This window comes from Ceratosolen solmsi, unplaced genomic scaffold (assembly GCF_000503995.2).
Source record: "Ceratosolen solmsi marchali unplaced genomic scaffold, CerSol_1.0 scaffold10, whole genome shotgun sequence".
Lineage (NCBI taxonomy): Eukaryota > Metazoa > Arthropoda > Insecta > Hymenoptera > Agaonidae > Ceratosolen > Ceratosolen solmsi.
In genome coordinates, this window is record NW_011948412.1 from 853,588 (window position 1) to 879,231 (window position 25,644).

Consider the following 25,644-nt stretch of genomic DNA (forward strand, 5'->3'; position numbering starts at 1 on the left):
TTTACGCTTCAAAGCATTTTGTTAAATTATATAAGCATGCTATTGTTTAACATTATTACGAAGTTATGTTTAACACAATTTTTAGTTAAATTTTCTTCAGTCGCACTGCATCCTATTAAATCAATGTAATAAATAGAAATTTTTAGAAAATCGTCTCTTATTTGAATTTTTGTCGCTTTGAACATTTATATTACATTATCAAATACACTAATTTATCCAATCAAATCAATGATATTTGGTAAAGTTGTAAATAGCATTATCATTTTTAATACAAATTGTATAATTAGGTTTATATAATTAGGTTTCGTATAATTATAATATTTTTAAAATATATTTAACTTCTGAAATTAAATATATAAAGTATGCAAAAGTAATTTATTCTTTTCCTTTTCAACTTAATCTTCACTTTATGTTCAAAGTTCCATATATACAGCAATAGATTAAAAAATATAAAGTATAGATTTAAAAACTGTAGTATACTGCATTATCATGATATTGATAATTAATTAATAAACTACCATATTTCGTATTTAAGTAAGTTGATTTTAAATTAAAAAAATCACAAAAAGCAGAGTAAAAAACAAAAAATCATTAATTTTGTTATAGAATATTATAAATAAAACATATTATTTATTTTATTTTTCATGTTATGTACCAAACCGAAATTTTTAAAAATGTTTAAATCGATTCTGTTTTGATTAAATTGATTTATATGTATATCATTTAATTATATATATATATATATATATATATATATATATATATATATATATATATATATATATTTGTTATATTCAATACGATTAAATGAAATACATATAATTATTAATATTATAGCAGAAGGAAAATTGTTTGAAAATTATTAAAATACAATTCGTTCATTAAAAATTACAAATAAAAAATAATTGCGGAATGAAAATACAGTTAGAAACACTTACATTGAATTGTACTATGGTTAATTGCTCAAAATAATCATTTGAATATTTTCATTATTAATAATTTATTTCAATTATTTTTGAAAATGTTTTATAATCGTAAATGTAATATATAGTATTACTAATAAATATTGATTTATAATTAATGAATCTGGAAATGAACGATTTATTTTATTTTTGGAGAGACAAAAATTCCTGGCAGATACAACAGACCAAAGCGATGTATTGTTTCGCAACACAAAAAATTGATTTTCAAATGTATATTTGAATTTGATTTATAATGTATATTTTCCAATTAAATAAATTAAATTAATCAAAAGTAGTACTGACTACCATTTATTCTAATGATTTGATTTAAAATTTCATATTATCATTAACATAAATAGGTCTCTGTCACAGCTTAAATAAGTAAAAGGGAAGTTTATCAACTTAGATGTATTAGAAAAGTTAGTTATAAACAAAATAAAATTCTACGTGCGAATTTAATATTTTTTCGTTAAAATGATTAGACATTGTAACATAAAGTTATATATAAACAGTATGTAACTTAATTATAAATTAACAATAATGTCATAGATTTATGTTGATATTACATAAAGTTCCAAAGTAATTAAATGTGCACCTAAACAGAAACAAATACTTAATGAAAACATCTAAAAATAAGATGCAACTATTTTTCTTATAGCTCATGTATAAAGTTTTTAACTCGTGAAGATCTCAATAATTTGTTCTATAATGTGATTTAATATGCATACGGGGAAAATTAAATATTTATAAACAATATATTAATTAAAAAAGTACTTTAAAATAATTTTAACAGATAGAAAAATTTGGACGTTATTAAAATGGAATTTTTTGCTTATTTAAAAAGAAGCGGGATAAATTGAGATGTGAATAAATGATAATAGAATAGACAATATTTAAACCAAATTCTTCGATTAACGTTTGTTCAATCAGATCGGTTTAACTGTTTTATATTTAATAAAGATAATAAACACGAAATACAAATATGACGCCATACAGCTTTGGCTATTTTCTATATTTGAAAATGAACAAATGTGTTTTTTGAAATGAGCTTGTATAATTTACTCCAAACATAATTTTGAATTAGCAAATTTTTATTTTTTGAACCACTTCATTCTTGAATTTTAATTTTAGTATTTATTATAATTCACTGTAATTTAAACTAATACTCTAATACATATTATACTTGTTCGTAAATTATTATTTTCAAAAATTTAACGATATTGCCTAATTTTTAATTTAAAAATGAAAACATGTACATATATTTCATGCTATTGATTTTAATTTATAATGGAGATGAGGTTCAAAGGAAAAATTTGTTTATGAAAAAAATTAAATGTATCAGAAAATTGTTGCAATTCATTAGATAAACTATGATGAGCAGTTATCCTGAGATACGTAAGCTTTATACAAAAGCTTACGGGTATTATGTAATTCGATATATACATTCGCAATATTTTTTTATGTATGCAAAGAAAACTAGAAGGATGTGTGTGTATTTTTGTGTGAGATAAAGACAATGATATGATGCGCGAGTTTTTCGTACTTGTTGTCAAAGCTTGACGTAAAGAAAAAATAATTATAAAAAAGTGCTTATTATGCTCAAAACCAAACTCGCAATGATTCGTGATATGTATAAGAGCGATAAGGCGATTCAATTGTCAATCGAATTAGTAGTTCCTTAATATATTGTAGGCGAATTTGTATATTAAATAAATAAAATATATATTTATCTGACTATTTAAAACGAGTCTAATTTTCAATTGATATGCTTTACTTCTATTTACTAATCAAATTTCTCTTAAAAAATGATTGGACTAATAGCTTTAATAACCATATGCACTATTATAGTTTAGTAATTCATGATAGTGGTAAGTTTGTATTAATTATTAATATTTATGTTAAAGTTACTAAAAAAAGTAATATCCTATATATTATATATAATTATTTTAACTATTAAAATTTTATAAACTTATTAAAATATTTATAATTTAAATTCAAGTTATATTAAATTATATTTTGATAGCAATAAATAATTCGTACGTCTTTAAAAATCTATGTCTGTTGAAGTTGAAATTTATTAAAAAGAGTTTGATTCAAAATAACATTTGATTTAATAATAGTAAAGATATATTGTAATTATAAATAATCATTTGTAAATAGTATATGTATGAATTGAAATTTCGTCGTATTTTTTTATTCACATCTTAATAAAAATTTTGTAATTAAAATATAAAGTTTTATATGTATAATTAATAATTCCCTACTTATCAAATATTCTTTTATATAAATGTAATCTTATCATAATAATATTTGTGCTAATATGTTATTTTTGGCAATAGTTTTTTAAAACCTGTAATCAAATATATCTATATAATATAAAAATTAATTACTATAAAAACATTTAAACAAATTAAAGTTTAAAATACATCTCGATATAAAATAATGCTATATTAAATATAATTTTTTTAAGTATATGAGCATTTTTTATATGTTTTACATTTATATGTTATACATATGTTTTAATACATTGATTAAATAACAAAATTAATAATTTGATAAAAAAACAATTAAATTTTTGATATATTAAAATTAAGGTAGTAAATAGCGAGTGTCATCAATTTAAAAATTATAAGACAGTAACCGAAAATATAATTAATTAAACAATATTAGAAAATATTTTTTTAATCAATGTAAATATTTTTAGTTTATACATTAGGGTTCAAAATATACAGACATTTTCTAATAAAAAAAGCCAGTTTTTATGTACTTTTATGATTGAATAAAATTAATTATTTAAAATAGTTATTTATGAAGTGAATTAAAACATTTATAGACCATTTTATTCTTGTATTAAAAAATATCTTTATCATATGGTTAAATATTCTTATTTGATAATCTAATATACTAGATATTCTAATACGTATTTTTGTCGATATTTTAAACGAATAAAAATGTCTGTATATAAATCAAAATACTAATCTGTCTATAATTAACTCTAGAGCTTATATTTATATTAGAAACATATATTTATATGATATTTAACTTATTTTAATTTAAACTTTCAAATATATTTTTATTACTAATATTTAGAACAAAGTAAAGTTTAATTTATAAGAGTATCTATAATTTATTATTATTTTTCATTTATAATAAAATTTTATTTATTTAGTAAAATAATTTTAAATATTATAATAATATAAAGATTTATCGCATTAACCTTGTGAAAGCTTTAATTATATCTATAGCTTGTTCATTTTCTTTTATCAATAATTTATTAGTAGGAATCATTTTGTATGTAAATACTTTTAAAAATTATATTAACAAATTTTTTAACTATCTCTTTTGTTAATTAAATTTAAAAAAAGGAAGTTTATTTTCTAATAATCTAAAAACGTATGAAAAAAATTATTTAATTAAAAGCAACCTAATATATTCATAGGAAATTTTAAAATATTAATATTACAGCAAATTGTTTTTAATTAATTTTTACTACTTTATAAATTTAATATACATAAATGTAATTCCGCAAATACAGAAAAATTAAGTAGTGTACAAATTTATAATTTTTACGTTATCAATCACTTTCCATGTAGATCAGTACTAAAACAATCGACAATGTTAAAATCATTATTTTATTTAATTATCATTATATGATAGCATAAATTGCACCTTAATCTTCAGATTAAAAATAAATTAATATTTACTAAATTCTAATTTATTATATAAAATTATATGAAAGTTTTTTCTTTGGATAAATAAAACTGTATAAAAAGTTGATGCTAGATGTTAAAAAAATTTAATTTAATGTTATTCATTATCAAAAAGGAGTTTAAAAAAACAATGTTTAAATATATTTCTTAGTTTATTAGTATATGCGATAGTCTTAAGTAGTTCTATAAATTCAACAGGTAGATTACATATGTCAAAACTTTGGAATAAAAAATATTTTTTGTAATATCTTTTATATAAAAATGTTGTTAGAAATTATTGTATATTTTATTAAACAATAGTGAATAGAAGAATAGTAAATTATAAGACAGCAAAGTAAAAAAAAAATAATTAATTAAGCAAAATAGCAAATTGATAAATAAATATAAATTAAAATTTTCATGTACTAACCTTTTCACGTAACCTTATCCGAAATAATTAGTACACGTGTATACTTGTTCCTTACATTTAAGAAAGTTAAAAACTTTGAATTCTTCAAATTTTTTTCTAAATATGTGTGGCATATTTTGTTCTATTAACTGTATAAAAAACAATAAAAAACGTTTTAATAAGAATGAACAATCTGAGGTAATTGAATAATATTTTTTAATATTAAAAGTATATTTAAGTTTTACTGAAGTATAAAATAAAATGAAGTTGTTATTTTCATTAACAGTGGGAGTTATGCAAGCATGTAATAAAAGCAAGAGGACCAGATAATCTGGACAGTTTAAAAAAAGAGTTATCAGAACATTGGTATGGTCAGTTCTGTGCAAGCATATTATGGCTGCAAGGATTACAACCAATTTCACAACCTCTTATGGACACAGATTGTAATATACTTCTTTGGAATGGAGATGTTTTTTCTGGTAATATGGTACGTTTATGAATTTTTATAAGGATAAGGATGAAAATTTTTATATTTTTAATTTCTTCTATAAATATTAATACAAAATTAAAAAATTTTTAGTTCAAGGAGAATATTTGTGACAGTAAAGTTATTTTATTATCACTGAAAAATTCATTTAATATACCAGATACTTTAAAAGAAATCAACGGACCGTTTAGTTTTATTTATTATAAGAAATCTTCAAAACAATTATATTTTGCAAGAGATAGATTCGGAAGGCATAGTTTATTATTTAAAATAAGTAAAAATTTTAAGTCATTACTTTTAACATCTGTAGCTGTTAAAGCTATACAAAATATTATGGAATTGCCAGCTATTGGAATATTTATTGCAAATTTAAATTTTAAAGAAATACAGTTAAGTTGTATTCCATGGTATGAACCAAATGAACGATTTATTAATATTTTAACTGACATTAAAGCTCAATTTAATATTAATATTAATATTATTGAATCAAAATATTTGCCAAAAATAGAAAAATTATATTTAAATATACTACCTACTTCTAAAATGGGTTTCTTAAAGTTCATTGAAATTATGAATATCAATAATTATGATGAAATAATGGATTATATATTGAAGGATGTTAATATTGATCAGATTGTAAATAATTTACTAGTTTTATTAAATGAATCCGTAAAAAGAAGAGTTACAATTATGCCTAATTTTTGTAAAAATTGTACATATTTGAATATTTCATTTTGCCAACATGTGAAAGTTGGTATCTTATTTTCAGGTGGACTAGATTCAGCTATTTTGGCTGCATTAACACATAATCATATTAATATTAATGAAACAATAGATTTAATTAATGTTGGATTTGAAAAGAAAATTAACTGTAATTATGAAGTGCCAGATAGAATAACTGGAAGAAAAACACTTAATGAACTATTAGAAATATGTCTAGGAAGGACATTTAATTTTATTCAAGTATTAATTTTTAACTAGATGCTTTACAAATTTTAAAATAAATTATTGAAATATAATTTATAATTATTTTAGGTTGATGTTTCACAAGAAGAACTGGAAAAATATAGATCAACTTCAATTTCAAATTTAGTTTATCCACATGCAACAGTTTTGGATGATAGTTTGGCTTCTGCTGTTTGGTTTGCTAGTAGAGCAGAAGGAACAATTTATCCAACAAAACAATCTTACAAGTCAACCTGTAGAGTACTTTTACTTGGAATGGGAGCTGATGAACAATTTGGCGGGTATATGAGACACAGAACAATTTTAAGACGTAAAGGTTGGAATGCTCTTGCTGGAGAATTAAGACTTGAATTTGATAGAATTGCAGAAAGAAATTTAGGAAGAGATGATAGAATGGTTGCTGATCATGGAAGACAATCAAGATTACCTTATTTAGATGAAGATTTTGTTAATTTTGTACAACAACTTCCAGTTTGGGAAAGGTGCTTTTTTTATTATGATAATTATAAAATTTTTTTTATTTGTCAAGAAAATAATTGTTTTAATTAAATTTATCTACTTAATTTAATTTAATTTATTTTTTTTTTTGTAAAAAATGAATTATTAAACAATTCTTTCAATACATATTGTTAATTAATTAATCTTATACATTTAGTTTAATGTGATAGTTAATACATTCTATATTTTTTTTGTAAATTCTTTAATGATGACTTTTACATATTAAAAAAAATTAACTATAATTATGAAGTGCCTGATTAAATTACTGGTAAACAAATGTTTAATAAACTATTGGGAATACATCTCAGTAGGGCATTTAATTTTATTCAAATATTCATTTTTAAATGGAGCCTTTATTAAATTTTTAAGAAATTATTAAAAATAATTTTAAAAACTATTGTAAGTTGCTGTTTCATGAAAATAAAAATTAATTTTTAAAGTTTATTTTTTTGTTTTAAAGTATTCAGAATTTGATAAACTATTAAATTCAGTTATCTATTTATATATAAAATTTTATTTACAAAATAATTTTTAAATAATTATAATTAAACATGCGTCATTATTGATTCAAAAACAGTAAATTTTCTTTCGAGCAGGTGTTGCCCAGTAGATAAATTTCCACCAGGTTTAGGTGATAAACTTTTATTACGTTTATTGGCGCGAAAAATTAAATTACACGAAGCAGCAAAATTTCCCAAACGCGCATTTCAATTTGGATCACGAATTGCGAATGGAAAAGAGAATGCCAAGAATATATCAAAATATTTGTAGCTATAATGTTTGTCTTAATTACTGTAAAGCATTGCCTAAACTTATCAATCTCGTCTTATCTGTCATTATCATTAGTAATAAAGATAATTTGTACATTTCTTAATATTTTTCTTTTATAATACAATGAGTGAAAATAAAAAAGAATATTTAAATGTTTATTTGAGTCCAGTACCAGTTGGACTTGAACAAGAATTTCATACTTTATTAACACCTGAAGCAATACAATTTTTAATTGATCTTAACCTTCATTTTCGAAATAAAATTGAAGATTTATACCTTACAAGATTAGAAAGAAAGTTTATTCAAAAGAAAACTCATAGAATACCAAAATTTCTTAAGTCTGATTATATTAAAGATGATTGGAAAGTAGCACCAGTCAGTAAGTTCAATAATTTTTTTAAACTTTTCAGTGTTCATTTTGAAAATAATAAATTTATATTTCTATAAATTTAATAAATATATATTTATTTTAGATCATAGACTTCAAAATCGACATTTAGATGTTGGAGATGTTAGTCCGTGTAATTATACACGATTTATTTCATCTTTAAATAAAAATGTTCAAGGAATTCAGGTTGATTTTGATGATGGCCATTGCCCAACATGGAGAAATCAAATAATTGGACTCTATAATATTTATCGAGTTGTTCATAATAAGATTTTAAATATTCCTAAAATATCAGATGCACCAATACTCATGTTCCGTCCAAGAGCTTGGAACATGATAGAACACAATATGAGTATTAATGGCAGAGAAATTCCTGGGTCTTTGTTTGATTTTGGTTTATTAATATTTCATAATGGGTATATTCTTTCTCAGTGTGATTCTGGACCATTTTTCTATTTATCCAAATTAGAAGGAGCAGCAGAAGCAAAACTCTGGAATGAAATTTTTATATGGAGTCAATTAAGATTACGTATACCTTATGGAACAATAAAAGCATGTGTCCTTATTGAAAATATTTTATCTGTATTTGAAATGGACCAAATTTTATATGAATTGAAAGATCATTCATTAGGTTTAAATTGTGGTATTTGGGATTATGCTGCATCAATTATTTCTAAATTTGGTGATGATTTATCTTTTGTACTTCCAGATAGAAATAAATATGTAAATATGAACAGACCCTTTTTGAAAAAATATATGGACTTAGTAATTAAAATCTGTCATAATAGGAATACATTTGCTACAGGAGGAATGATAGCTAAACTTTTACCATCTAAACAATCTAAAGATTTTGATAAGGTTCTACAAAATATAATTGAAGATAAACTGATAGAAATACAAGCAGGAGTGGATGGATTTCTAATATATGATTTAGGGTTAATTGAATTCATTACTAATCTTTGGGAAAAGTATGGAGGATCCTTTCCAAGTCAAATTAATTATTCTGGAACATCTAATATAATAACAGAAACTGATTTATTAATATTGCCAACAGGAGGAGTAACTGAAAAAGGATTAAAACATAATATTTCAGTTACAATACTCTTTATATATCATTGGTTATGTGGTGAAGGTGTATTTAAATTTAAAGAAACTATTGAAGATTCTGCAACAGCTGAAATTTCTAGAGCACAAATTTGGCAATGGATTAGACATGCTGCTTCGATTGAAAATAAAAATTATGTTGTTACAAGAAATTTAGTTTTTACTGAAGCTTCCAGCATTTTAAAATGCTTAACAAAAAATTATGGAAATAATAACTCTGCAAGAGTAAAACTTGCTATTGCATTTAATATATTCTTAGAAGTTGTAAATTGTAGAAATTTCCCAGAGTTTCTTACAACATACTTAAATGATGAGTGTATTTTGAGAAAAGTACAAACTAATTTGTAAATTTTTTTAATATCTAATAAAATGATCATTAATAATTTCTGTGTATGTTTAATTTTCTTATTTTATATGTTAAGTAAAAATTAATTACCATGGAAAAACATAAATTTATAAATAATTATAATTTTTCATTATATAACTCATTTTGTTATAACATTAAAATCTCAAAAAATTATATAATATGTACAATAAATTTGTAGTGTATGATATTATAGTATTAACAGTAATAAAGTTTATGATATATAAGTAGAGCAAGATTACATAACCTGTTAATTATAATAGTGTTCCAGCAACTACTAGTCTAAAATAAGATTCAGATTGTATAGTTCATTTGAATGTAATATTTCAAGTAGCTTGTAAATATAACAATGATATAGTGAAAAAATATATAATTGTATCTATATTTTTTTTATTTATTTATATAAAATGATAGAACGAATTGAAATATGTAAGTGAAAATATGATTTAAAATATAACTTAAACTTTCCAAATACGTAATATTTTCAAAGATAATTTTAATCATCAATATATATTATATAAATTTTTAGTTTTCATTATTTAAATTTAAACATAGAAAATTAAAAATTTGTTATAAGGTTATTGATAAATGAACTACTTAGATAATTAATAATAAATATAAAAAGATTTAAATCTATTTATTTATTATTATTCTTTTTAATATTATATAATTTTGTCTGTAATAAATATAATCAATATAATTTAATATTTTATAATTATATCAAATAAAATTTTCAGCTGTAATTCCTCAAGATTTAAGACACGAAGAAACAATTGTACAAATTGCAGAAGCATTGGATAATTTAGATTTTGCAGTTTCTCATATTTTTAATTCCATAAATGAACGAATTTCATTACATACAAAAAGGTGAACGTTTTTTACCTAAAATCCGATTTACAACTAAAGTAATGAGTAAAAGAGTTTAATATAAAGTATTGATACTTTGTTATTATAGACTTGGAGTTATTCGAACTAGGGCTACAAAACTTCAAGAGCAATTAGAGTATCTTCAAAATAATTTAAATTTAAAAGCTATAAAATTATATTCTGCAGCAAAATATCCAGCAAATCATACATATAATGAATATACATTGGTCATACAACCGAAATCAAGAATTGAAATTCCAGATAATAAAATTTACAGAAGTTCAGTTCCAATTTCAGATAAATCTGATTCAGTACTAACTAGTAACAGTAAGATGGAAAATAGACAATATACAAGTAATTTAAATTTGCAAGAAAAGTTACAATTTTATTATGTTAAATCTAAACCATATAAAAAAACAAAAACTTATATCGAGAAGAATCATGCAAAGGAAAATATTTCCTCTATTGATTCACTCTTACTATTTAACATAAAAGACTCTCAAACTTCTGTTAATTTAGAATTAGCTCAAAATGAAAAAAAAAATCAGATTCAAGATGCTCCCAATTCTATTTTACAACCATGGCACACTTCTGAAATTGAATACCCATCAACTTATTTATATGCTCCAACATTGGGAGAGGTATTATAATTTTAAATTATATATATTTATATTGAATATATTGTTGACATTATTAATAAAAGAAACAAGCAATAAGCATTTTTATTTTAAAACTTTAGCACTCAATTTTTATTTAAAAACTTAACAAATATATTTTTAAAAATATATATTAAATTTCGAATTTATATAAATTTTGCTTTATATTGTTTTTAAATGTGTATAGATTTATTAAGAAAAGTGTAAGAAAGAGTTTAATTAACTGAATATCTGAACTATCAATTACATCTTTAATTTATTTTAAAATCCATTAATGTTATTGTTACGTAAATTATTTAAATTTAATAACAATATTATTATTGCTGCTTGAGATATTTTATACCACCTTTCAAACAATTTTTTACTTGTATTGTTTATATATATAGTATATATAATGTAAGTAGTAAATATTTTGGTTCTATATTAAACTGAAAAATTAACTAAATCTAAAATCACATTACATTATTTTTAACGAAATTTTGATTTTAATGGTATATATATTATTTATTATACGTGCATATTTTATATATTAAATAAATGATAGGGTATTTATCCATTCTCTTATAATTGAAATGAAATTATCTTCTTTATATGTATCGTTGAAGTGATAAAAATTGTATTAAAAGTTTTAAAGTTATAATGATAAACTTTAATAAATTTTAGGTACCACAAATGAATGTACCACTCATGCTACCTCATTTACCTGGAATAGTCGATGACGAACGTTTTTCACTTGATCTAAATTCGCAAAGTCCTATAGCTCCTTCTTCAATGGCTGCTACACCAACAATTCGTCATGATCCCTCAATTTCGGAAATTTCAGAAATTTCAGAACAGTATAATAAAAAGTCAGAAACCAGTAACAAAGTATTTTCTAATGTTAACATTAGATCAAATACTTCTTTATCTTTAGCTTATGAGGCTAAGAGCGTTAGTGAGCAATTACTAGAAGAAACCCCGTTAAAAGCAAGTAGCAATGTTCCCGTTGTGACTAGTCAATCACCAACAGTTGTATCACCATCAACACCACCACCACCGACACCACCACCACCACCACCACCACCACCACCACCACCACCACCGTCACCCCCGCCATCACTACCGCCACTTCCACCGTCGCTACCTCTCGAATATAAAGAAGAATTAAAGCCGATTAAAATAATAAAGAATTCGACTGTATTGAATGCAAATGCAACCGATGATCGAAGCAATCTTATGGCTGCCATTCGTGACGCTGGCGGACTTGGACGAGCCAAATTGAAGCATGCGGTACTTGCAGACAAAACCAAAGATCGATGGTCCTCGGCTTCGGTCGGTGGTGATCTTATGGCCGATCTACACGCTACATTATCTCTCAGAAGGAAAGGTATTGCTGGCTCAGCTATTAACGCCCTCGTAAGAATGTCAAGTATGATTCCACCACCACCTAAGCCAAATGAATCATCTACTTCAGACAGAAATTCGGCAACAAGTGAATGCGAGTCTCAAGATGATGATGGATGGGAAGAATAAAATTGCCGATTTTATAAGAAAATCTGTTTGATAAAATCAATTTATTTTTCTTGTTAAAACATTGCTCACATACTATTCCCAGAGAAATCTATGTACAATTCATCTGTACAATTTTATTCTAATAACATAACAAATAATATCTTTCTTTGTCATGCAAATATCAAGTTTGATATTTACAATCAATATGCATATAATAAAATGTGTCATTACAAATTATTAATTAAGAAATTTGTTAAGAAAAATTTGTTGCAAAAATGTGTTACTATTATTTTATTATGATTATTATTAATAATTTATAAGATATATAGTCATTATAAGTAATCATTTAACTATTATTTATTTATAAAAATAATTTTAAAAATTAGATATATTTTATAAATTATGCTTTAAACAATTGTATACAAAATAATACAATATGTATTATTTTTATGTTTGTATATGCACAAATTGGTGATATATACTTGATGTACATTTGTAATTATAATTTTTTAATACAATTGCCCTTATTTTTTTTTGCTATAATTCAATACTTTACATGTGTATAAGAAACATCTATAAAACTATTGACTGTATTATACTAATAGTATAATATACTTAATTTCATGTGTATGATGTATATATTAAAATATTTATTTTTATATACTTTCATCATTTTATTTGTATATTTTATTATTAGAATAAACTTTCATTTAGATTTCTATCAATTAAATTACAACTACTAATACAAAAAGTTTATAAAAAATATTCTAATTGTATTATATGTAATAGTCACATAAGTATCAAATTTGTAATAACAAAAATACAATTCTGTTTTACAAATATTAACATATTTTTGCATTCAAAATATCAATGAAGTACTTAATTATACAGAATAATATTAGTATTCTTTTATCCTACTATAGGCAACTGTAAATACTATTGATAATTCTATTAATAGTGAATTTTAATCTATTACTTGATGCAAGGAAAATGTAATCGTTTGTAAACTCAAACTTAATAAATTACTAAATGTTTCATTAAAACATTCATAAATTTGGTAACAACCAATCTAAAAAATTTTTTGCTACTTCAAAACCTAAAAAACAAGCTGCATTTGCTGGGAAAGCTCTAAGCATTACTGGTACAACACCTTTATAAAGTGCTATTGGTCCTTCTGTATTCATAAGAGCCATAAAAACTTCTCTAACTCCTCTTTTATACATCCCTTCTGGTGCTGTAAATAAAACCAACTTTAACATACTTATATTAAAAAATAAAATATTACATTGATTTAACTTTTTATTTTTATTAATATAAATTTATTAATATTTATACAAAAAACAGTTTCTAAACTTTCCCTTTTGTAAATAAATTTTAGTATAACTATAAAATTTTTCAATAAAAAAAATAATATAATTTTTCTTGTAATTTAAATTATTTAATACATTTATAAGACAACTTTTTTTATAAATATTTCTAAAAACAGTGAAAAATTGTATTTCTTGATAATAAAATCTTATTATTTATTATATTGTATAAATTCTTTTATAAAATATATTACAATATTATAAAAATTTAATTTTTATATAATGTCCTTTAAAAAAAAAAAACAACTTGCTGTAAACACTATTCATTAACAATGTCTGATCAAATTAAATAAATTTTTTATTTTTGAATATGTTTATTCGTACCAGTCTGAAGACGGGATTTTAAAACGTCTGGTGGCATTCCTACAATCCAGTTAGCAATACCAGCACAACCACCAGCAGTTATTGTTGATAGAAGTCCAAAAGTTCCATCTTCAGATTTCATTGCTCTTTGTAAAATTTCATACGTTGTAAAATAAAATCCACTAGCCGGTATATCTATAAAAAAAGAATTTTGTAAATAAAATTAAAAATTTTTATATAAAATTTAACATATCATTAATTGTGTGGGTTGAGTAGATAATAGACATCCTGTATGATAGGAAATACGGGAGACAAGCAGATAAGAGACGATGAAATTCAGTTCCACTTGGTCCAATTGAATGAACCAAGGTTTATTATATTGTTAAAATTATTATTATTAAAATTCTATGGATTTGCAATGAATTTCATATCTTTTTTTTTTATTACCCTGTTCTTGGTACACTAAATTATAATTATTAAAATATCCATTTCATTGAGCTTTTATTTATATTTTTATGTAATAAAATAAAAATTAATTTATAAAATTATTTAGGATCAGTATACAGCAAACATTATTGATATTAGTGGTGTTTGGGAAATCAAATGCCCACCTGAATGTTCCTGTGAATTTCTTCGATATGCAGATCTACCATTACATCAATGGATCAATTCTACTAATGATTTCAAAGTATAAATATTCGTATTTAAATAAACTGTTTATAAAATAAATATAGAAGGATTTTTATATAATAAAAACAGAATACACAATACAATAAAATGTAACAAATACTTTCATTAAAATAAAATTTTTGATAATGCAATCAATACTACTTTTATATAAGAAAAATTTAATGTATATTTAGACTTTTAAAATCTTCTGTGTATAATTTTTATAAATAACATACATAATAATTTTATTTTAATTTAATAATATAAATTTTATAAAAAATTATAAGTTGGAATACATAATATAAGAATTATAAGGCAATTATAGTTATATAATAATTATATTAATTATTATTAAATACAATTTTTTAATTTTACATTAAGTTTATTAATAAACATAGTATATAATAAAAACAACAATGTGAAATGAAGACTAATCAAAATAGCTGCAATATCTAGAACTTAATTTAATATTTGAATACAGGATAATTATAGAATTTAAATGATTATAAAAAATAAATAAGGAGAAACTTGCCTTTGTAATTATTACGTTATAGTAATTATAAATCAGTTATATATATTTGAATATAAAATAAAAAATATTCCATTTAAAAATTCTTTAATGTTTAACCAATTTAGATTTATAAACGATGATCTATATATTTATATATGTAGAAATTTTTTTAAACATACTAAATAGGTAATTGTGTAAATATAATTTTCAGAGTACTTCATTCGGTCATAACAATGATGAACATTCAATAGCTAATGAACTTTTAAAAGTTGCAACATGCATAGTTTCAGAAAATCCAAAAAATTTATTGTCCATATTACCCAGAGACTTACAAGTACAATTTAATTACTTTTTTGTACAACACATATAATATATAATCTATACATAGAAAAAATAAAATTTTTTTTTATTTTTGGATAATTTTAATCGTTTTTCAGATTTTTACTATTTTAGAATCTGGATCTGGAAATACAGAAATAGTTTTGCAATCAAGTGATATGCAACATTTCACAGAATTAATATCATTAGATATTCAAGGAATAGAAAACAGAGATCCCTTAAAAATTAACCATATTGCAAGAAATAAAAGTAATAGAATAGGAATCATTTTATCAGCAGACACACTTCTTCCACTTGCAACAACATTACTTTACTTAAATCTGGAACGTGTAACATTAACTAGATTAAGTACCACAGATAAAAGTAAAGCAAATCTTATTGTTAAGCCTATAAATCCACCAAAGAATGAATTCGATATAAATAATAGAAATCAAACTGGCCATAGATTAATTTTTTTGAGTCAACAAGTGAACAGTAATAATGATGATAAGGAAATTTTACCATATGATATTTATAAACAAGAGATGGAAGGTTATCGAGAATCTACAAGTTTATTTACTGGTTTAAAAGTTTTAACTCATCTTAGAGTATACGATTGTGCCTTGAAGGAAATTTCTTGGCATATGTTTGATGGACTTAATCGTTTGCAGTATTTATCTTTACAAAAAAACGATTTGAAATTTATTCCTGAATTTTGTTTTTATGGAACTCCAAATTTAAAACTCTTGTCATTGGCCAAAAATCAATTGTTGACTTTAACAAGCATAGATCTAGCTGGATTGTTACTTCTTGAGAAGATTGATTTGAGTGGCAATAATTTGACTTTCTTATCCGAATTATCATTTCCTCCATTTCCAGCACTTTTATCAGCTGACTTTCGTGAAAATCCTTTAGATACAATTTTTCCAAGGTATCTTGTTGACATTATTCAAATAATAAATTATTAAATACTTTCTTTTTTATAATTCTATACTTTTTATATAGAAAAAAAACGAAATGCACTATATTTCTTATATATTGTAGAATTATTATAGATATAGATATATATTATAGAATAGACATATTATGTAAAAATACATTATGTATAATATAAAAATAATTTAACATCGATATAAATAAAATGGAATAGAATTACAACAAAGATCCAATAAATACTTCTATATCATCTTTGAAAATGCAGATATTTATATATAAAAAGAATAATTAATATTTCAATTAAAAAATCTATAATAACATATAGTCATCAATAGACTAAATAATAAAATAATTATAATGTTATTATAAATAATAATTATAAAAAAACATTGTTACAATAGTATTCAATTATTTATTTTAATACTTTAAATAATGTATTTATTCAAACTTGATGTGAACTTTGATTTCCATTAATTTTCAATAAATTCTGTAAAAGTAAAAACTTACATATTTCAATATTATTATTTAAAATAATATATTTATTAAAATTTAATATTAAATTTATTATATAACAAATTTAAATTTTACTAAATAAAGTTAATACTTAAATCGATATTAATATTATCACTATAATTCGTATTTTTCAGTACATTCGAGATAATGAATAAAACTATTCGATTAGATCTAGGTGGTAATGGTGAAAAATTAAAATTAGAAGAAAATGCATTTTTGGGACTAAAAAATTTAGAAGTACTTCACATTTATAATATAGAAATTCCAATTTTACGACGATTTATTTTTCAAGGAATACCGTCATTAATCAAATTGAAATTAAGAGGAAATATATCTAGTATTGAATTTGATGCATTTATTGATCTTAATAATATTATTGACTTAGATTTAGGTCATTGTCGTATTTCAAGGATATCAATGGATGCTTTCTATGGACTACAAAATGTTAAACGTATTGATCTTTCTTATAACGATTTGGACTATATCCCGTCAGGATTATTTTCAGTACAACAGCAAAAAAAGCTCAAAGAAATAATTCTCAGTAAAAATAAACTATTGAAGTTGCCGCCAGATTTTTTCCAAAGTTTACGCTTACCAAACAAACAGTTTGAGGTACAAAATATAAGATTAGATGGAAATCCTTGGGACTGTAACTGTGATATGACAATATGGAATCCTCATTTGGTACACTAATATTTCTATTTGAGTAGTTATAATTTGTAATTTACTATTTGTGTAGTTATAATAAACAACAAAACATTTTATTTTCAAATAGGTAAATAGAGTCAAAGAAATTACACCACGATGTTTTACTCCTAAATATTTAAGAAATTGGGGTGTATTTTATGTACTTCGTAAAGGTGGTTTGAAATGCAAATGGCCAAAACACAGACTTCGAAAAAAACATACTACAATTGAAATTAGAGATGATAACAACATAATCAGTTAGCTAAAATAAATTTTCATATTGAAATGATATGATATTGAATATCATATTGAATAATAAACTTATTGTAACTTATAAGCATACATGATTTCAAATAAAGACAGTCGATTTGTTTACCTCTTAATAATGTTGCACAAGATCCTTTAAACACACTCTTCAATCCACCTTCTGCATACAGTTTTTTAACACAATCAATCGAACCTTTATATTTTGGTATTGTATCTACATGCTGTATTTGTAAAAGACATTTAATTCGTTCTCCTGGAGCCATAATAATTGTTGTAAATATGCCACTAAAAGCACCTGCATAAAATAGCTGCAACTCTGAAAGCTTCTCATTAGGATCATTTTGTTGCAATCGTTTTCCTATTCCAAATCCTAGAAAGCTCATCGCAAATATTGGAGCAACACCAACAAGTGGAGCACCCATCCCTATATAAAATAAAAGAAAATCAATAAATAATATAATAATATTTATATGATAATAAATTCGATTAATAATAATAATACCATAAAATAATCTGTAAAATAAATAAAAAATCACCTTTGTAAAAACCTCGGAATCCTTCTTTTGAAACAGTTTTTTTTGCACAGTCCCATGTGCCAGCATACAATGGTATTTCATTAAATCCAACAAAGGGCATAGTCTGAAGTCGAACCTACGAATAAAATATTTAAAAATAATAAATAGTGTATCACTCAATTACTACTGAAACGGACTGTATATGCATATATATATATATATATATATATGATAAGCATGTCAACAAAATTTAATAAATAAAAAATATCATAACCTTACTTTTATTGTATCAAGAGGGTGTCCAGCAAGAATGGTGCAAACACCCCCGAAGCCACCGCTCAAAAAATATTTAATAGGACTCACGTTTTCTGACATTTTTTTAAATTAATGACAATCAAAAAATATAATTAACCAAAAATGTAGTTGAGTAAAGAAACAATTTAGACCACGCGAATGATGCACAAATATTGCATTCGACATTATCTTTACTTATTGAAAATGAAATTGTCCCTTTTTAAAAGGGCAATCATCTTAATCGATTCTGAGGCCAAACAAATTAAATGTGGTTAACTTTTATTGGCTTAACTATAACGTTATTTTATTAAAAATTATTGATGACTTGAATATATACGTTAATTTTCTTTGCCATTTGGTTTGCTGTAATTTTATTTTTTATACAGCTATATCAATTATTATGTATTTACAAAGATTAATTCGTGAATTTACTAATTATTAGCTGTAAGCTTTGATATTATCGATGTTATTACAGTTGTCTATTTTATAACGTATCAAAAAATAAAAAAATTAATTTATTTGCATTAAACAGTTATTTAACAAATATATAATAATTATAATTCAAATATAATAAATAATCTTAATGTTATTAAGAATAAATTTAATAAAAAGAACTTTAAAAATCAGTTAATTTAAAGAGCAATTTTTGACAATAAAATCAAGCAAAAATAATGCTATGAATAGTATTTTTCTAGTAGAATATTTCTACAAATACAAAAATGTGAAAAAATTGAAAGCTTTAAACTAACATTTTTACAAAATTTTAAAAAAAGATATCGTAAACGGTTCAAATATATTTGTAGTAACAGTAATAAATTTAATAGTTTAGTTTTGTTGTAACTAAAACATTATATTTTAATTTTTTATATTAATAAATGAATATATTCAATTGAAGGAAAACAAATAACTAAAATTGAAAAATCTTATTTTTTCTATTTAATTAATACTAAGTTTATAAACACATATAGGATATATAGTACATATAGGATGTTTTATTTATGAATAAATTTTCTTTTTCCTAATATTGTTTTTATTATTGCTATTTGTCTATTCCATTTTATTCCATGAAATGACTAAAAAATGTTAAATTTTACACCTAGAAAAACTATAACAGTAATAATTTACATTTTTATATTTCTCTTCTAATTTATATTGCATTCTAATTTATATTTATATTGCATTTATGCATATTATAAAAATATACAAGAGTAACATAACAATATTTTTAACATACTTATTTCAAGGTAATATTATACTATTTTGCAAAAGCATTTTATATAAATATATATAAAATTAAAATGGGTAAATTGACTAAAAAATAAAGAAATATAATACAAAAAAAATATAAATTTCATATTTCAAAATGTTTGTATAAATGTTCTTGAAAAGAGCTGATATGTTGTTTTCTATAATTAAGTTTTCTTTTCAGTTTTCTTAAAAAAAAATAGCTTAAATATTAGATGGCACTTCATTCGAAATGATAGTTGCTTCGAAAAGAAATTTTTTTAATTCTCGTCGCCGTTAATAACAAATAAATGACAAATAATTCTAGTCTTCTTATCAAACAACATTTTTCATTAATTCAAATATTTTAGTAACCACGAATTCTAACTGTGGTTAATTATTTTATAATAATTTTTTATAATCAATTTTCGTTATTATATGCATTTATTTTTTATTATATGTTGACATTTCATATTATTTTCGATAATTAGAAAATAAGTTAATTTATAATCAATGCACAGAATCTTCTTTTAATACTTATTGAATTATGATTCAAACAACAGTGACAAACAATAATTATTAAAAGAAAGCGATAATGAATATAGCTATAATAAAGAGACACGGCAAACACAAATTATAAAAATTCTGATTTAGAATTCATTTTTTGCTATTGTAATATTATTAATTTATTTATTACAATTATCTAAATCGTTGCTATATATAAAAGTACAGGATCAATTTTAATTGCTTAAAGAAACGTTAAAGAAAAAATCAATCAGTTCTAAAATATATATTTGCTGTGAAAATCATTAATTTAAATTTGCTAAAATTATATAAGAAAAGTTGACTTGATAAGTAAATCGGTATACAAAATATTTATCGTACATTAAATGAAATTCAAGAATTTAATATTTTCTAATCGTTGTTTTTCTAATTTTTCTAATTTTCTAATCTAAAAAATTATTTTTTGTTATGCTTCTGTACAGTTTATATTTGCACTAAAGACTAAATTTGAATGAAATTTTGCTTTAGAATACAATTTTGCGATTACAATTTTTTCATAAATATATTAAAATTTACATATTTAAAAACTTTTTTATTATTACTTATTTCAATTATCATCATTCAATTATTTAATTGTAAAAATTGTATTTTTAAAATTATTTTCAATACAAATTAATTAATATAAATAAAATGAAAGTGTTTTTTTTTAAATAGTTTTTAATGTAAGACTCCAACTTTAATAATAATTACAAGTTATTTTCTGGAAAGTAATAAAAATGAAAAAATGTTAAATATCACAGATACTGTCATAATAAATATTATTGATTAAGTTTAAACTACACTATATTTCCTGAGATTAGTAATTTGCAAATAAAAATATTCCTATAAAATTAAATGATAGATGAATTTGAAATGTAATGCTATTCAATATTGCTTGAAGACTATTTTTTAATTAGTGTAAATATTATTGTACAGTTTGTAACTATTTTAATCTTTTATATTATTTTATTCATTAATAATCTGAAGTTTACTTAAATAGATATAATTTTAATTAATGTATTGTTTTTATTATAAACATAATATAAATTTTTGCATTCTATTTAAAATTTAAAAATATTTAATGTCTTTTGAACTGAATGACATATTTTAGTAATTTACAGTTTTAATACATTTTTTGATTTTTAAGCTTTCTAAAAATTTTAATTTAAATTTTATATTTATTAAAATCAGAAAATATTTTAAAAACATTTAAATCTAAATAAAATATAAAAATTTAATTAAAGACTAAATTATAATGCAATAATGTTCTTCTTATTTATTATCCTTTTCCTCTTTTTTTCTTTTTTTTTTGAATACAAAAAAATTTAAGTGATTAAAATAATCACTAAATAGAGAAATATTTAAAATATACAATTTTTATGCACTCAATAAAGTACGAGCAAATTATATGTTAATTTATAAAGTACCTATTTTTTAATATCCCAAATAAAATAATGAATGAATAACTTTTACAGTCATATTTAAATAAAAATATGTATTTATAAGCTAATGAATAATGCTTAAATCATTTATTAATCATAAATTAATCAAATGGATAAACAGTAAACCATAATTTAGAAGTGTTATTTAAGCCAACTAAAATACATAAATAAACTAAATAAAACAAAGATTGCACACCAATTTTTAATATTTCTATACAAATATTGCATATAGAAATGTTTCAGCATCAGCTGACTTTTCTATTGCAAATTTGACATTTATTATCATTGATTATAATATTAACGACAATATATGTATGTTATTTTTCCACTTATGAACATGTCACTTTTCAAATTCTTCGTGCACATTAAGAAAAAGTTTTTTGAATCTTACATTTGTTGCTAGTCTAATGTTATTACGTTACCACTTGTCTTCAAACTAATTCACATTAAAATAATAAATACAATTTTATAATTTATAAAATATTAATTTATAAGTAAAAATTTCTATTAAATTTAAAATGCTTAAAAAATTTTTAACTGTATAATTTTGTAAGATAATTTGTTAAATATAAAATCTTATAATCAATGAACTTTAATATATATTTCATATACTTTAATTGATTCTTTTAATTTAAATAAGATGCTTTTATTACTTTATATAATAAATTGTTATCAATGTTTTATGAAATATAATAAAAACAAATAAAAAATAAAGATCAACAATTATGAAAATAATAGCTTTAACTGCAATACTAAATATTATTGTCCTCTTGACTTAAAGTGCTGTAAGTTTGGACCATGTTATATTTCCATGCATAAAATTTGATTTTTTATATCCTTAGTCAATAACTCCTTATTAAAATTAGGTATATACACTTATATTTATTGAGCTCATAATATAAGTAGAAATATTAAAACAAAATCTTGCTACTTGGCTTCCTACACAAGTTTAAAATTGAATTTTATACATATTATTCTTTAAACTATTTGTTGATTCATCGTTAATCTGCTAATTGTTCAAAATCAGAGCAGCTTTTTACTTCCAGAGCTAAAACATTCTAAAAATAGAATAAAAATGAAAAACAGATCGCCAATAGTTAAACACTTCTAAATTTAATATAAAATCAAAAAATACCTCAGAATTTGATGAAGAAACTATATATAAATACATTATCACTTTGTAATTATGAATTCAAACCAAATTCAATACAAATATTACTTTCATTATCATGTACACATGCATGTGCAAATGCATTCTTATACTATACTATAAGCTCATAATGAAAATCAAAATTTGTTATTGATTAATTTTGTATTTAATTACTACTGGAGAATTTATTAATAAAAAACTTTATAAAACTAGTATAAATTAAAAGTAATAACTTTTAAATTTTTAATAAAATACGTTCAATAATATATGTGGTTGTATTTACAATGTGTGTTAATTGCAGGTTTTAAAATAACAAAATAATATTTTTATTATTTTCTCATTGTAGCGAGACAGATTTAAGGTATTAAGTATGAAGGAAAAATTTATTTTAGTTACCCGCTTAATTTCCTTGCACTGAATAAATTGTATTGTCAACATTATCAATAGGTACTAGTGATTCATTCCAGTTTAATTTTGGAAGAAAAATATTATCAATATATTGGTTGTTAAGCTGTGATATAATTATCTTCTAATTTATTTTATTTAATTGCACTAGATTTTTTAAATGAACAATTTTTACAGGATAATTTTCTTGATAGAATCATTATTTGAAAATAATTATTGAATTTTTCTATTAATGCATTTTCTTTAGAATTAAAGTAATAATTATAATAATTTTAATGATTCATATTTTTAATGTTCAAAATAAAATTCTATGTATTTCAAGTCATTAAAATATATTAAAATTCTTAATATATTGAAAATATAAATATTTAAAAATTAATTTGATTTATTTTCAGGTTGCATTTTGAAAATTTCAATTTTAATTCCAAAACAGCTTGGGAAACTGAATAAATTAAATTTATTAAATTTATTAAAAAGCTATAAATTCTTAAATCTTGTATATTAATTTTAATTTTTACGAAATGTTAGCATAGTTTAATTTTAATAATATATTAATATAAACAGTCTTACTAAGCATTGTGTAACTAACAAAATTTATAAAAATATTTTGATGTGGTGTGCATTAATACAATTATAATATAATTTACTACGCTATCGACATTAATGTTTATACCAGATCAACACCTGTACAACTGTAAAACAATATTTACTCAAACGTAAAATGTAACTAAAAAACCAAAAATTCCATTATAAAACTTTAATAAAGAGCTGTTTAATGATTTTGAATTGTTTTTATAATTTCTAGCACTAAAACAACGTTTGGTTGGTCCTTTACGACATTATTATGTAGAAGAAATATAGAAGAATAATAGATTTACTTTGCTATTTTCCAATTTCCAATTTTATGTTTCTTATTGTTTATAAATAAATTAACACTTAGTTTTCATAATAAAAATTCAATTTAATAAAATTTCATCAAGTATAATAAGATAAAAATAAATGATAAGCAATACTTTATATTAAGCATTTTTTTATATATTTCATATTTGCCAAATTATAGACTTTTATATATATTAATAATTATAATTCATTATCATTAATTTTTATTTATTTGTTATAATTGTTGTCATTGTTTTCAAAATCAGTTAATGAAAAAATAAAAATATATATATGATATTACGATCAAGAAAAATATAAAATAAAAAATATGTTCGAAGAAACTATTTTAATATTTATAAACCGATAGCTGCGTATTGCAATTATTAAAAGTATGAAATTTTAGTAAAAACAATTTTTCAAATTTTACCCTATATATAATTAATTTCTCTGTCTCTCTCTCTCTCTCTCTCTTTCTCCTTTCCCTCTTCTAATTGGTCAAGGTGTAAAAGAAATAACCTACACGCTTAACTTCTAAAATCGATCGCCCGAGGGAGACTCTTTCAACTATTGACTCGTGGTAAGTTATATAATTGTACTGTACATGAAAAAGTAATCGTTGTAATCCTTCAATTAAACTTTTTTAACATATTAAATATTAAACAATAATGATTGTTTAATTTTTACACTTCATGTTTGATTGAATAGTTTTTATAGAATTTAAGTTTACAAGTCTATTACAAGTTTTTATTATAACATGTTGACATCTACAGTGATGGACTTTTAAACTTTTCTTTTCTTCTTTTTTCTTTTAAATATTTCTTTTAACATATATTCTTAATATTTTAAACTTGCTTGTCTTACATTTTCTTAATTATCTGTTATTCAATTGTGCGATTAGTACTCATCAAAATATTTTTAATAATACGCATAACCAATAACTATATGCACATTTTGACGACAATAACAAAT

General features: G+C 22.0%; 4 protein-coding genes across 5 annotated transcripts; 3 read left to right on the plus strand and 1 right to left on the minus strand.

The window, feature by feature from the left end:
• The first annotated feature begins 5,099 nt into the window (after positions 1–5,099).
• Positions 5,100–7,858, plus strand: LOC105359243 (asparagine synthetase domain-containing protein 1). Its single transcript, XM_011495819.1, has 5 exons — positions 5,100–5,258; positions 5,347–5,547; positions 5,641–6,510; positions 6,583–6,995; positions 7,608–7,858. Exons 1-5 carry the CDS (start codon positions 5,184–5,186, stop codon positions 7,780–7,782), a joined length of 1,734 nt encoding a protein of 577 aa, XP_011494121.1. The 5' UTR covers positions 5,100–5,183; the 3' UTR covers positions 7,783–7,858.
• LOC105359157 (malate synthase-like) lies at positions 7,829–9,657 on the plus strand. Its single transcript, XM_011495699.1, has 2 exons — positions 7,829–8,161; positions 8,256–9,657. The coding sequence occupies exons 1-2, from the start codon at positions 7,906–7,908 to the stop codon at positions 9,620–9,622; spliced, it is 1,623 nt and encodes a 540-aa protein (XP_011494001.1). The 5' UTR covers positions 7,829–7,905; the 3' UTR covers positions 9,623–9,657.
• Positions 9,658–10,045: 388 nt separating this feature from the next.
• Positions 10,046–12,884, plus strand: LOC105359413 (WAS protein family homolog 1). Its single transcript, XM_011496059.1, has 4 exons — positions 10,046–10,067; positions 10,376–10,505; positions 10,594–11,146; positions 11,825–12,884. Exons 1-4 carry the CDS (start codon positions 10,046–10,048, stop codon positions 12,671–12,673), a joined length of 1,554 nt encoding a protein of 517 aa, XP_011494361.1. The 3' UTR covers positions 12,674–12,884.
• A 724-nt stretch (positions 12,885–13,608) lies between these two features.
• colt (carnitine/acylcarnitine carrier protein colt, mitochondrial) lies at positions 13,609–19,406 on the minus strand. Of its 2 annotated transcripts, none has more exons than XM_011496170.1 (5): positions 19,018–19,406; positions 18,760–18,874; positions 18,333–18,647; positions 14,344–14,517; positions 13,609–13,886 (listed from the first exon to the last, which is right to left on the minus strand). In XM_011496170.1, the coding sequence occupies exons 1-5, from the start codon at positions 19,111–19,113 to the stop codon at positions 13,699–13,701; spliced, it is 888 nt and encodes a 295-aa protein (XP_011494472.1). In that variant the 5' UTR covers positions 19,114–19,406; the 3' UTR covers positions 13,609–13,698. The 2 variants fall into 2 exon arrangements, with proteins under 2 accessions (XP_011494472.1, XP_011494548.1); XM_011496246.1 differs by having other exon boundaries at positions 13,764–13,903.
• Positions 19,407–25,644: the final 6,238 nt, after the last annotated feature.

Excerpts from the sequence above, each read along its gene's own strand:
- LOC105359243 (XM_011495819.1), top strand. The coding sequence starts at position 5,184 with ATGTGTGGCATATTTTGTTCTATTAACTGTATAAAAAACAATAAAAAA. Across the intron at positions 5,259-5,346 it reads ATAAGAATGAACAATCTGAG|TGGGAGTTATGCAAGCATGT; the intron begins GTAATTGAATAA and ends TTTCATTAACAG. Across the intron at positions 6,996-7,607 it reads CAACTTCCAGTTTGGGAAAG|GTGTTGCCCAGTAGATAAAT; the intron begins GTGCTTTTTTTA and ends TCTTTCGAGCAG.
- LOC105359157 (XM_011495699.1), top strand. The coding sequence starts at position 7,906 with ATGAGTGAAAATAAAAAAGAATATTTAAATGTTTATTTGAGTCCAGTA. Across the intron at positions 8,162-8,255 it reads TTGGAAAGTAGCACCAGTCA|ATCATAGACTTCAAAATCGA; the intron begins GTAAGTTCAATA and ends TATTTATTTTAG.
- LOC105359413 (XM_011496059.1), top strand. The coding sequence starts at position 10,046 with ATGATAGAACGAATTGAAATAT. Across the intron at positions 10,068-10,375 it reads GATAGAACGAATTGAAATAT|CTGTAATTCCTCAAGATTTA; the intron begins GTAAGTGAAAAT and ends TAAAATTTTCAG. Across the intron at positions 10,506-10,593 it reads ATTTCATTACATACAAAAAG|ACTTGGAGTTATTCGAACTA; the intron begins GTGAACGTTTTT and ends TTGTTATTATAG.
- colt (XM_011496170.1), bottom strand. The coding sequence starts at position 19,113 with ATGTCAGAAAACGTGAGTCCTATTAAATATTTTTTGAGCGGTGGCTTC. Across the intron at positions 18,875-19,017 it reads ACCCTCTTGATACAATAAAA|GTTCGACTTCAGACTATGCC; the intron begins GTAAGGTTATGA and ends TTTTATTCGTAG. Across the intron at positions 13,887-14,343 it reads AAAATCCCGTCTTCAGACTG|CACCAGAAGGGATGTATAAA; the intron begins GTACGAATAAAC and ends TTTTATTTACAG.